Source organism: Haplochromis burtoni, unplaced genomic scaffold (genome assembly GCF_018398535.1).
Source record: "Haplochromis burtoni strain Fernald_Lab_line unplaced genomic scaffold, NCSU_Asbu1 Contig_490, whole genome shotgun sequence".
NCBI lineage: Eukaryota > Metazoa > Chordata > Actinopteri > Cichliformes > Cichlidae > Haplochromis > Haplochromis burtoni.
In genome coordinates this window covers 260,465-273,871 of record NW_024582851.1, presented here as the reverse complement: position 1 = coordinate 273,871, position 13,407 = coordinate 260,465, and the positions used below count along the sequence as shown (strand labels likewise).

Genomic DNA, 13,407 nt, shown 5'->3' with positions numbered 1-13,407 from the left:
TAAAAGCACCTAAAACAATGATTGTATTATTGTTGAATTGATGAGTTATTGAATTAGAAAGCAAATTTACTTGGAATTTTACTTTTATTTGACACCTTTCCTAAATACTGCACATCTAGAAAAAAGCCAGTAAAATCCATTCCTCTTTTGTGTTGACATTTTTGAGGCACTGTGTTTGCGTTATCTAAGTAAAATAACAAGCATGACTTTCACACATGTCAGTATCTATGAGATTTGTGTTTTAACTGCTTATTTGTGTGGTGGCTTTAAAGGTTTTAATAGGTTGAAGAATTTTCAATCATACTGAATATGTTGTGATAATCAACATTCTACATAAATATATATATAATCATAGCAATTGTAACTTTAGCTTAGCAACAAATCTCCTATTTGTAAATTTGATATTTCATATTAACCCAAGGAAATCCAGCATTCGTTTGACCATAATAATCAAAATAAGAGGAGCAGGATTCTCTGCTGATACCTTCACTGTGATAGTAGTATTCTGCTTGTTTTAACATTATCTGATGCTGACTTTTGAGTCTTTTTTTTTTTACCAAAACAGCATGAATCAAGCTTTACACTCCTGTGATTCTTAAAACACTGAGGCTAGCGCTGAATAACATAACATTTTATTAAAGAATTGTTCAACATTCAACTCTCTCAACAGTGAAAGAAAAAGGATCTACAAAGGACAAAAGAAGAACTTGTTTTTTCTCCAAAAAGACTTGTTCTTTTTTCCATCTAATAGTTAGTCTATATTTTCCCACTATGCATGGGTGGTTCAACAATCCCCACACTTGCCTTTTCCCCTGTACAAGCCAGGACATTTATGTACAAGGGTCAGTATAGGAACATAAAAACTACTAATTTTCTTCTAAAATACAAGAACTAAAAAATGTAACTTTAGTACAATGGACAAGAAGAAACAATGTTTTTTTTCTTTCATAACAGGTAAATACTAAAAAAGTACAGTATTTTTTCTCGATATAAATACATGAAGGATAAATAATAGTCATACAAAACAGAAAGTCTTTTTTTAAACTGGCTATAACAAATAAATATTTTATATGAATGTTCACTTGAACACACATTGGCAAAAGACGCTTTGATTGGAGGGCCTTTCGTCTTCAAAATAAGATTTCATTATTATTATTATTATTTTTATTTTTATTTTTTTACCGTTAACCATCAAAATGTAAACTCTAAGTGCAACAATGATGCCCAGATGTGGCAAGCTTTTGTGTAAATCATGCACTTTTAAAAACAAAACCAGGGATTCACTTCCTAAATATCAGCAAGTTTAGAGAGAGTCGAGTGCACACTGCTTGTGTTTGTTCCACACTGCATAGGCTCTGTGTGCACTGTATGCACTCACTGATGGTTCAAGCAAATAAACCCAGTAGTTTTAAAAATGTGTTTTACACAGCAGCTCTGACTTCTGGGACATGCATTTCTTGTTCAAATATATACCCTGTATCCATGTTAAAAGTCAAGATATGTGAGAACAAAACAACACAGGAGAAAGTGTGGACTTTTATGCATCAGTGTCCTCTATTGTAAGTTAACTCTTCCAAAGTGATAAAGAGAGAGAAAGAGAGAGCGAGAAAGAGAGAGACAGCAATGATATACCTCAACATAAATAAATAATATTCTCTGCTCTTTCGCATTTACCCTGTGTCAATAATGTGCTAAAATAAGGAATTTTAAATGTTTCTTCCATATCCTCTCGTGTGTTTGTTTGAAGGTGTCAACAGCTGGCGTACCCTGGCTATGGAGGTGTGTTGATGAAACATTGCTAGCTTAGCACTGCTGTGTGTGCATGAAGGTGTGATTAGCTAAAGTAGCTTAGCACAGATGTGTGTCGATGAGTACTTTAGCAATTGAGCTCATAGCTTCTTAAACCCTGTTCGAGCGATAGGTAGGCTGTCCATGTGGTGATGGATGTGTGTGTATGTGGTTGGGAAAGGGGGTGGAGGTGGTGATGGTGGTGGTGGGGGGGGGGGTAGTCTGTGGGGAACTGTGGGAGGTTTTGCCTCCTTCTGAACCCATGTGCTGCTGCCATAGACAAGAGACAGTGGGTTAGTAAAGACTGGGTCTGAGATAGTTATACAGCAGGAGCCAGAAAGGGACAGTGACCGTCGAGTGGTTTTTGCAGGAGAAGATGTGTTCTGCCAGCTCCAGCTATATATTTCTGCTCTCCATTTCACTCTGTCTCCTTCTTTTCTCTCTCTCGCAAGCTGGTATAGAGACAGAGTCCTCCACATAGCTCAACTTGGCTGACGACAACATGTGTTGTCTGAAGGGGAAGAGAACTCAGCACCATAAATCTAACCACCTTGTTAACTGGCCATTAAAATTTCAACCATTTCATTTAGAAGGGGGAGAGCTGCGTTCATATATGTGTCCTATTAAGTATCAAAGTACAATTTTAGACTAAATGCTACCTCCAAAAGACTCCTTTTAGTACACAGTAGCTAAACTACTCCAGAATTTGCTGTGCTCACGTGCCCAACATACACACGCAATCACTCCTCACCCCACTTTCTACTTGAAAGGCTAAAAATAGAAACATAACTAAGTTCTCAGTTTTTTACAGTATCAGGAGACCTGTATAGTCTGGGAAAGCATTATATTAAATTATAAAATAAATTAGTTTTAATAATGTTGTACTTATTGCTAAGTGTCTTAAATTCAAAATTTTTAGGGTTTTTTTATGCTGTTTTGAACAAATCTTCCTGATTTTTTCTGTGCGAACATGGTGGTTTTTTTATTTGAGTCTCAATCTGACAAATGACTATACAATGGTGCTCAGCGTGGATCCTGTCATACCAAACAGCTGCCAATGTATCTCTGCACCAGTGCCATAAGACAAGCTCCTTGATATGCATTGTCTGCAGCAGCAAAGAGCAGCATGGGGACTGAATGTACACCTGACCTCTCCCTACAATACACCTCATTTCCATGGGGCTGTGGAATACTGTGTAGATGGGTTCATTTTTAAAATGACTATACCACTAAAGTAAAAGTTAAATGTTTAATCAAAGTTCAAATATGATTCAATATGGTTTAAAATTTGTGTTACTTAATTTCCTGTATGCGGCACATAAAGTTAGAGCAATAGACATTATACTAGTTAGTTTAATAAGTTTGAAAAATCTATTTTAAAAAAGAGTTTGCATTATAATACACTGCTGTTGTTTCCAGCACTGGATATGCAGATATGCCTTTCATCAAGTTATTTGACAATATGAAAGGTTTGGGTTCATCTGTGATACTCGATACTGCTGTCTTTTTAAAATTAAATTACCTGCTGTTTCAAGGTAGCACTGAAAGGTCTCGTCTTAATCAGATTTAGTGGAGCTCTTTATGAAGGCAGTGAAAACAGGGCGGTGGCAGAACGCTACCCAACACTGGCTGTTCCCCTTTGTGACTTCAGAGCTCAGGACAAACCACTGGACGGCCCCTGTGAGTCTTCTTTTGCCTCTCATGCTATCCTGCTGCAGCACTAGTCTCCCTATGTGTAAGTCTGTTTGTGAGCCATGATTTGTTCGATGTGGTCTTCACTTTTTTGTATGTTGTCATTTTGTTCCAAACCTGCTACAGGTGAGTGAGCTTGGGTGCTTCCTGGATTCTGCCCTGAGTCGAGGTGTGGTGTGCCGACAGTTCGGTGTATGTCGGGTGTGTAGGTGGGTCACAGGGACCCGGGGGACCCCCTCCACCCACATGGTGCTGGTTGGCAGCTGACATGGGCCCTGCGCCATTGTAGTCCATGGTTTGGTGGTGGGGTGGGGTGGGGCCGAGGTGGTTAAGCCCATACATGGAAGGCCCTGAGCCAGGCATGGGTTCCACATAATTAGCACCCCCCACATAGACTGGACTGGCCTGTATATTGGTGGGTGTCCCATAGCCAGCACTATTAGCCTGCACTAGGCTGTGGTGGGGATGGGGATCACCATAGTCTTGTTCTGGGGTGCCATACTTCTGCTGGGGGGGGCAGCCCTTCATGGGGACATTTGAATAGGCAGTGGACATGGAGTAAGACACTCCTTGGTGGGGCTTGCCAAAGGATGGTGGAGATGGCGCGTCATAGCCTGTGCTGCCTCCTCCACCTCCCCCTCCCATTGGGTGCATTGAATTGAGAAAGCTGGCAGAAGACTGCAAGGGCAGAGGAGGAGAGCCTGTTGGTGAGGGCCCTCCAGAGCTGGAACTCAGGCCCTTGTTCTTCTGGTCCTTCTTGTACTTCATGCGTCGGTTCTGGAACCAAATCTTGATCTGGCGTTCTGACAGGTTGAGCAGGTTGGCCATTTCCACGCGTCGTGGCCGGCACAGGTACCGGTTGAAATGGAACTCCTTCTCCAGCTCAACAAGCTGGGCACTGGTATATGCTGTTCGAGCCCTCTTAGATGATGCTGACGAGCCACCAGTTGGACTCTTCTCCCCGCTGCTGCCACTCTCAGCTCCTCCTGATGCTGACAAGAGAACAAAAAGTGAAGGTGAGAAAACATGAGGGCATAGCCACCCACAGAAAAATACCTGGTTGACAGTGGAAGAAAGGCAAGAAACCAAGGATATTTAAAAAAGAATGTTGGCATCTTAAGAAGGTAAAAGCTGAGAGATCGAGAAAGGTAGAGAGAATATAACATAATCAGGCTGCATGCTGAAGGAAATTAAAAGCATTCAGGTTCTTAATAAAGCAGAGGGGGGGGGGGGGTCTAGCAGGCCGACTGAATCCCTTGATATTAGTTGTCAACACTTCATAACAGTGGCAGTTATTAAGCTGTGGAGGCCCCAGTGCTGGCCGAGAGAAGCTAAATTGCATCTTGGCTGGAAAGACAAACCCCCCACAGCAACACCAGCTGCAGCACAAGGACTCATGAGCAGGAACTGAGGTTGACCTGCACTCACTTCAATTTGCTTGCCAGGAAAAGTCAAACTTCTCATCTCATTTATGTCATTATAACAGTGAATTCTAATAGAAACAGAAAGTTGTTTAGAGAAAAGGGATTGAACACATGCATATTTGATAAAGACCTGTTTCCTATCATTTTCTCTCCCAGGAAGTACATTTGTGGATCCAGTGAAGTTATGAGACAACTAGTGATGAAAGTGAAATAGCTTGAGTCTAAAGTTATTTTCTTTAGCTCAGAATTTTCCATATGGCAATGAACTCCTGTGCTTTTAAAACTGTAGTACCTGATAGTTAAACTAAAACAGTAACACAGGATAATCCGATAGCTTCAACCTCTTTTTTTTCTATCTTGAGTTTTTGATTATGTTATACAGTTGCTCAAAACAACATAAACATTGATAAACAGTCTAATCTCTTTTCAGTTTTTTGTCTGGTCAGCTGAAATGTTTTTGAATATGATTATCACACTCATATTCATTTTTTTCTGAATGATAACAACCAAATGAAATAACATATCTGTCTGCCTCAATGACTGTGTTCTTTTCCCGTTATCAGACATGCTGATGGTATTCAAATTTATCATCCAGATGCTAATATCTTCCATTTCAAATGTCTGTTCATCATTCTCTCACCCTCTCCTTGAAAATCTATTTATCTGTTATCATACATGACATTTAAATTCTTCCTGTTAATATCTTTCTATTAAAGTGGCTTTTCAATGAGCAACAAAAATGAGGAGAAGGAAGAAAGGTGAGCAATCGGAAAGCAAATCATTTTCATGGAGTGATGAAAGGAGAAAGAAGTGCAGGATAGGGAGGAGGTGGAAGAATGAAGAGAGGTATAAGCTACTCGTTGCAGGTTTGTGGCAGCGTGTTGATAGACTATATTTTTACCTTAGTGATGTCTTTAGAGAAGTTTTTAGTCTTACTTGATAAGAAAGTCATCTCAGGATAGCCTGCCAAGGTTTATGTAACTTGCTTAACTATTATTCTTTTCCTAAGATTTGACACTAATTCCCAGTAAAACCAGGTATTTGTCATCTCTGAATGTCTGCAGAATTTTCCAGTTCAGTCAAATATGAATAAATATACCTTTTGTTATTCTTGTAATTCTATCTATCAATTTCGAAACAGTCAAATGTTTAATCTAGTTATTAGAAAATACTTTCTCTGTATTTATGTACAAATTTTGTAGAGTTAGGTAATAAAAATAATTCATTTGGTCTAAAAAATGTCTTGGCTGCCAAGGTGATACATTCTCTCTGTTGAAAGAGTGTAAAGATGTATTGCAGGAATTAAATATATTTCATATAATTACATATAGTTTCAAAGTCTCAAAACATAATGTTTACAATTTATGCCGATGTACCTGAACAAACAGATTGCTTTTTCATGACTGCTTCACATTTTGTCATTGAAATTTGACTAGCCTAACAACTCCATCCCTGACAGGTTCCAGAAGATCAATGCAAATTCCAACTGTTGTTCATCAAGAAGTAGTTCCAGGATATGACTGTAAAACTGCACAATGTTGTTTTTACAAAATACAACCTTTTTCTTTCCTGACTTTTAAAGGTATAGTTGCTCTTAACAGAACCACGCCAGCTGTTTCTTCCTGCTTCAAGTCTTTATTTTAACTACGGGCTAAGTCTAATTCATCACTGGTGTTGACCGTAACCATGCAAACATTTCATTTTTGACACATCACAGAACATGGATTTTCTGCTGCTAATAGAAGTAAATGGGTTTTCCTCCCTTTTCATGTATTTTACTGAACACTTCTTTTAGTTTTCAATATTGGCCAGACAGTTTTACATTAGACCTTTAGCGTCTTTTACTAATGGAAACAAACTAAAGCTGGAGCTTACGTAACCATTCTGTTGGTGAACTGGTCACTGAAAATACTCAGAGATCAATGGCTTTAGTAAAATCCACTTACCAGCTACACTATTAACTACCAAAATTAACTAGAACTACAATAAACTCAGTCACCAGGTACAGAGAGAGAACAAAACAGGCGGCTACTAGTCCCTGTCTCAGCTAGTGCCTGTGGGAACCTGGCTTGCCATAAGAGCCTAAGAAACCTTGTAAATTCTCTGGGGATCTGATGCTGGAAAGAGGATGTTGATAAGAGAGGTGAGGAAAGAGGGATGCGGGATAATAAGAACAAAGATGCTAATGAGGAAGGAAAATGAAAGAGGAAAGGAAGGACTGGGGGAGCCAGGGAAAGCAATAATGAGAGATACAAAGAGGTAGGCTGTGCTGTAACTGTGGTGCTCCATGGGGGAAATCAAAGCAAAGACAGAAAGACCGACAGAGACAGGTGTATTGGAACACACCATTGCCAGAGTTGTTGCTGGGTGAACAGTTTTTCTGCTTAGTCGTCTGACGACACTCTTTCATCCAGGGAAAAATCTGCTTGGCCAGGGTTGGGTTGGGCGGCAGTGAAGAGGATGAAGACGATGTGGAAGATGATGTAGAGGAGGAAGAAGTAGATGACTTATTGGTGCCTGATTTAGAGAGTGAGGAGGACCCAGTACTGCCACCTGGCTGCTGAGCCCCAGTATTACCGTTGCTGGGGTTGGGGGGAAGTGGAGGGGACACTTGGGAGCCAGGGTGGTGCTCAGGTGGCAGACTGGGCCGCATGCAGCTGCCATTCAACTCCTTGGTCTTGGCTAGCTGCTGCTGCTGGTGGCCACCATTACTGCCCAGTGACTGTAAAGAGCAGGCAGAGCGCTGGTATGAATCCACATCCAGATGGGTAGCCGACTGGAAGATCGGCTGGTGGTGAGACGCTGGGACCGGGGCATCATAGCCCCCGAAGCCGTTGGCGGCTGCTCCTGCTCCCACTGCTGCCCCCTGCACTGGGTAGGATGAGTAGCCACCAAAAAGTGTTGAGGAGTTGTCGTAGTATGTTGTTTTCTGCATCTCTGTGAGAAGTGGCGGCGTCTTCTTGTGCTCCGGTCCTTATTGAGAGCCACTGCCGGAAGACCATTTGGTACCGGGGGTCACGTGACGGTGTCTCTCCAACGGTCCCCTGCAACCTGACCTAAAAGGTTAGGAAGAGACAGAAAAAAATAAATGAGAAAGATAAATCCATCTTCCTTGAATGAAAGGCACCATGACGTGAATAGAAACCACTGCTTTTCTTTCCACAGCCCCCATCCCCCTCCCTTTGCAGGCCAGTGCACAGCCTGCAGATGCTCTTCTGATCTCAGTGCACAGCCTTTCTTGTACAAATGCACACACACACACACACACACTGCTGGGTGGGTCAGTTATTTAATGTTGCAATTTCTGTTTAAATTGTAATTAACTGCAGTTTTTATTACTGCTATAGTTTGTTATTATCAATAACAGCCATTAATCTGTAGTTGTAGATTAATGGCTTTTATTTTTTTATGATTTTAACCAATTATTTTCTGCTTTTATGCAACGAAAATTACGCAATTTACTTAGATTTGTTTTTAAACAGAATAAATTAAAATCCATCATCATACAATTTAAAGATATGTTGGTTCTTCTTCCATACATTCCAGAGATATTCGTTATTTTTGAAGTTTTCCTAATAAAGAATTACCCTCAAAAGTGTGCTGTTATTCGGGCTGAAAACGACATTTTATGTGTAATGGTGGCAGTGGACACGGCCCATATCTATTTTCCTTTGTGACTGATGTAGGTAGTCTATTTCTGTCAACCTCTACTTTCCGCCTGTGATTTACTGTGCTCTCTCTGCTGTTACCTCACTTGTCTTCACTCACAGGAATCCAAGCGGAAAGGATTTTTGTTTCACCAGGGTTTTTTCCCCCATAAAAAAAGAATCTATCTATCTATCTATCTATCTATCTATCTATCTATCTATCTATCTATCTATCTATCTTAAACGGAGAAAAAAGTAACAAATATTCATAATGACGAAAATTATTTAAAAGGTGAAGTATAGGTTAGAACTCGGATCTCAGTATACAAGTAATCCCTGTGATAGTTTTATGTATTTACTGATTTATTGATTGATTTATCGTGACGTAAACAGTAAATGGAAACATATTATAAAATGTAATTGCGCTCAACAATATACGATTTATATTGTTTTTTGCAAAAAAAAAAAAAAGACAAGACAAGAAAGAAAGGAGGCTCCCGGCAGAAATTTCACTAGTCAACAATCCATGAGGGTTAAGCGGTCAGAATGCTCAATCACGGCGCCTTTAGTTAAAAAGAGAGGAAGAGAGAAAAAAGGAAAGGAAAAACAGCAGGGTTAGCCTCCACACACTCTATCTTGCGCTCACCGCTGGTGTGGGCCTGTGGCCGTAAAAGGCCGGCTTGACAGACACGAGAGAACACCTGGCATTCGTTTCTTCTGTGGAGATAAACTGTCTGACGCAGAAAAGAGGAGATGAAGCAGCTCTTCCATTACACACAAGCTGAGCAGCGCTAGCACTAGCTACATCTAAAACTAGGCCTACTGGGGCTTTCCAAGTTAACCTTACCAGTATTTTAACCTGGCTCTCGGCTCCATATTGCAACAACGGCTCACTATTATTAGCCATCTCTTTTATTTCGCTCTAATGTCGAAGATATTTTTGTATTAGCCCTGCTATAGTGGATCTCGTTTAGGAGAAATGTATAGAAAAAAATAAGGTTTAAAAAAAAAAAAGAAAAGAAAAGAATTTGCTAAAGCACGTGCGAAGGTAAGACGATACATTAGAATGACAGATACCAGGCCCGAGCTTCATGAAAGCTGCACCGAAAATAGGATTGTGTATATCGAAGTCTACTTCATATACTGATGGTTCTGCACACGGTATATATAAAGCACAGGCCTGAATGATATATCGCCAACATAACTGAAGATACTAGAAGAAGGAATTGGAGATAGTAATGCTATCAGCGTGATAACAACAAAAACCATAAAATTTGTTTTATTGATATCTGTCTTCTACCAGTAAAACCAAGAAATCGCAGTTCAGTCACCAATAACTTTATAGATTGGTAAAATTATGCTAAAATAATATAATTCACTTTTCAACTATTTTAAAATGTGTTCCCATTTTTTTTTCTCAAAATCAAATAGTCCAGCCTTTCTCCGGCTCTCAGCACGTCACACATGTCACCCATTTATCTTTCTAGTAGACAACCTGGAATCCTAATTATTTACTCTAAGGAATAGTCCCAACGACAGAGGGAGAAAGATGGAGGAGGGTGGGGGGGGGGGCATGGCAGTGAGTGTAGGAGGAATATGTTATTAAATCATATCGCTGTTTCGCCATTAAACGGGACACGTAATGTCTCTGCCCCTGGCTTGTAGTGCTACAGCTTAATACAATCACCAACTTTGCTAGACGCCTGCCTGAATAATCCACTTACACTGACAGAGAAACAGCCACCCAAACAAAAACAACACAGAGAGGGAGATAGAGAGGGGGAGAGGGAAGAGAAGTGGTGTGGGGAGAGGGAGAGAGAGGAACAGAGAGGGAGAGAGAGAGGAGGCGGGTCGGCCTTGGTGTCCAGTGTCTGTTTTATCCTGGGATATAAAATTACAAATGGCGTCTGCCATGAAGAGCTATGTAGACAGTGAGACAGAGAGAATGCATTAACTTGGACAATCCACGTATTCTTTATCCCATTAACAGAGAGAGAGAGAGAGAGAGAGAGAGAGAGAGAGAGAGAGAGAGAGACCAATTATACAGACTCTAAACGACAAACAATAAAGGATTGGCCATATCTGAGCTATTGTTGCTATGTTCACGGTCTCATTTTAGACTGAAATCGCTAAAAGCGCTAAATATTCATGTGTGATTAAAATTACACCATCAAAATATTTTAGGAATAATTACAATGCATCCCATATACCCACATGATAATAAAACAGGAGCCTGTGGAGGGACAAAAATTGAACGAGAAAAGTGCATCACCCATTACAGAAAAACAGCCGGCCATCGCTCCTAAATATAATTTAAGTGAAGAAGAGGCGTGGAAAGCTAGTGGAAGAGATGAGGACGGAAAAAGCTGAACAGAAAAGGACAGAGATGGACGGTCGAAAGAAAAAGGGGGGTTGGTTGTGGCGGGTAGCTACGGCAGTTTAAAGCATTGTGAACTCTTCTTGAACCGGGATTGAAGTCATACAGGCCATAAATCACTGAGCCAGCCACTCCGCGTCCACAAACTGCACAGCGAGCAAACACACTATGTATTTCTGGCTTGTTGTTTGAGCTCGCGCATGACCGGCTGGCCTGCTTGCCCGCCGATGATGTTCCTTACCTGCCTTAGCACCGGTGATCCCAGTCCAGTCCGGCACGGACCCAACAGCACCGCATCATAGATTAGTCCTCGCACGCGTTCAGTTGGTAATCAACAATAACAGATAATTAAATAACAAATCCGCTCGTTTGGTCGTCCGTTTTGCTCTCCTCTTCTTCTTCCTCCTCCTCCTCCTCCTCCTCCTCTCCTCTCTCCTCTCCGCAAACCCCGCTACTCCTCCGGTGCTGTCTCGAGACTAGCACGGCTGCTCGCGACCACCACCTCAACAACACCTCCTGGAGCCCCAGCAGCGGCAGACCGGGCTGCGCGAACAGGACACCTTGTGGCATGAACGACTGGCGGATGAGAGAGTCGGAGGGATCCAAGACTATCGGCGGGGGCTCAGTGTGCGGGCAGAATTAACAGACGGGCTCGGTGCAGGCTACAGGCAGGCTAGTTAGGGCATGAGCTGAACGAGCTTACCGGGGAGCATGCCTGCTACCCGCCTCCCCAGCGCCCTCCCCCCCACCCTCCAACCCAGGAGCCAGCACTGCCTGCACCGCTTCTGGCTGATAACAATGGCCTCAAATTTCTTTCTCTTTTAGCCACTGTCCTTCACACGGCCGGCCAGTCATTCACACAGCCACAGAGGAGTATGTCCGCCACAAAATGTCACTTCATCTTATTTTAGGTAGTTTTCTATTCTTGTTTTTTATTTCCTTACGGCTCTTCTTCTCTAAGTCTCCCCGAGGCTCATTTTCCCCTGGTATTATTCCCGTCTGCCCCGGATCTGTGCTCCTTGCTTCGGTCTTAGGTAGGCTATAGGTGTGTGCCTTGCACACGGCTAGCAGCAGCACCAGTTTACAGCCTACAGTCTTCTTTGTGGTTGTGGTAGTAGCCTAGATATTCTCGTTATGATGGTGAAAATACGCCCCAGTATCAGAGACTCTCACAGGCCCTGTAACGAACGGAATAACCAGATTGACGGCTGGACGAGATGATTCCCTCATCAAAAAGTCAGCGTCACTCAAGAATTATGCTAATTGAGCTGGATCTAGCCATGCAAGCAGGCAGTAATTTTGGCTCTACAACCACACATGTAGATTGTTTTTTTTCCACGTGTCACCATAACTTTAACTCTAATAAAGTCTTTGACTTTTTTGTGCTTTTCACTTCCTGTTATATTGGTTATATATAACCTAAAAGTTTATATTTTAACAAATTGAACTTTTTTGAGGGTATTGAGGCAATACCCTCAATAAACCTATATTTTAGAGGTTTGTATAGAAGTATTTTTTAGATGTTTTAAAAATCCAACTTAAAGGCTGTCTATATGCTACTATAGGCCACGTGGGCATTCTCTAACAAGGCCCAGGTTAACTAGTAAATGTCCAAACAGTGTCACTAACGATGTGTATCATTATTAATCATAAATTATATTTTATGGTCTATAAAGTTAACCTGGTTTTACATTTAGCTCTAATTATTTATTTTTGAAATTGTAGAGAGCATCTGTGTACTTTAAAGTCTATAGGAGGCAACAAGCAAAAAAAAATCACGTGGTGAGGTCAACATATAAAACAAGACAGTCGCTCACAGTAAAAGGTTTATTAAAATTGCTGACCTCATCTGAAAATACTGCTTGGGACATATCATCGACAAATGCAAAGTTTGTGGGGAAAAGGCTTAAGCTCCTGGGCTAAGCTCTTGTAGTTTTCTCTTTCGGCAGGATGACTTTGCTATGTGTTTTTGTTTACATCAATCCGACTCTTTTAAAGTATGGATAAAATATTAGCATTCATTTAAATGTAAATTTCCTTCATCATAAATAGTTTTCAAGATTTTTTCAGATTTTTATTTTCAATATTTCTGCTGCTGCCTCGCTGCATAAACGTCATTTAAGACGTAAGTAACGGAGGACAGAGTGAGAGGGACAAGACTAACATAGAAGGTGCACATTACGCTAACATTGTAGCAAAAAAAGATTGTATGTGATCAATTTGGTTTTAAAGCTTCACTAACAGGTTTTTAAAGAAAGCATTTAAAGAGTCTTGCGTTTTGACTTGAAAGCACCGAGGTGGAAGATGAAGCAGCAGTGCAACAACACTTAAAGAAAGAAAACTGAAGTGGGCTTAAAAATAATAACCAACAGTGAAAAAAAAACCTGAGAGAAAGAGAGGGGTGAAAGAGAGAGACCTAAATGGAAATGAAAATATGAGGGGTGTCCTATGATGTTGTCATTACGCCCCCTCACCCCCC

At 41.1% G+C, this 13,407-nt stretch overlaps 1 protein-coding gene across 13 annotated transcripts in view; it reads right to left on the bottom strand.

Moving 5' to 3' along the window:
• Positions 1-615: 615 nt before the first annotated feature.
• The window catches only part of hoxb3a (homeobox B3a), a 52,486-nt gene continuing 39,694 nt past the window's right edge, over positions 616-13,407 (bottom strand). For 12 of the 13 annotated variants that reach the window (XM_014329158.2, XM_005947111.3, XM_014329157.1 and 9 more), the window contains 2 exons: positions 7,251-7,960; positions 616-4,472 (listed from right to left, as the gene is read on the bottom strand). In XM_014329158.2, the coding sequence (XP_014184644.1) occupies positions 3,601-4,472; positions 7,251-7,839 (1,461 nt within the window). In that variant the 5' untranslated portion in view covers positions 7,840-7,960 and the 3' untranslated portion in view covers positions 616-3,600. Of the gene's footprint in view, positions 4,473-7,250; positions 7,961-11,169; positions 11,640-13,407 lie in introns of those variants that run through there. The other variant, XM_005947108.3, reaches the window with a different exon arrangement.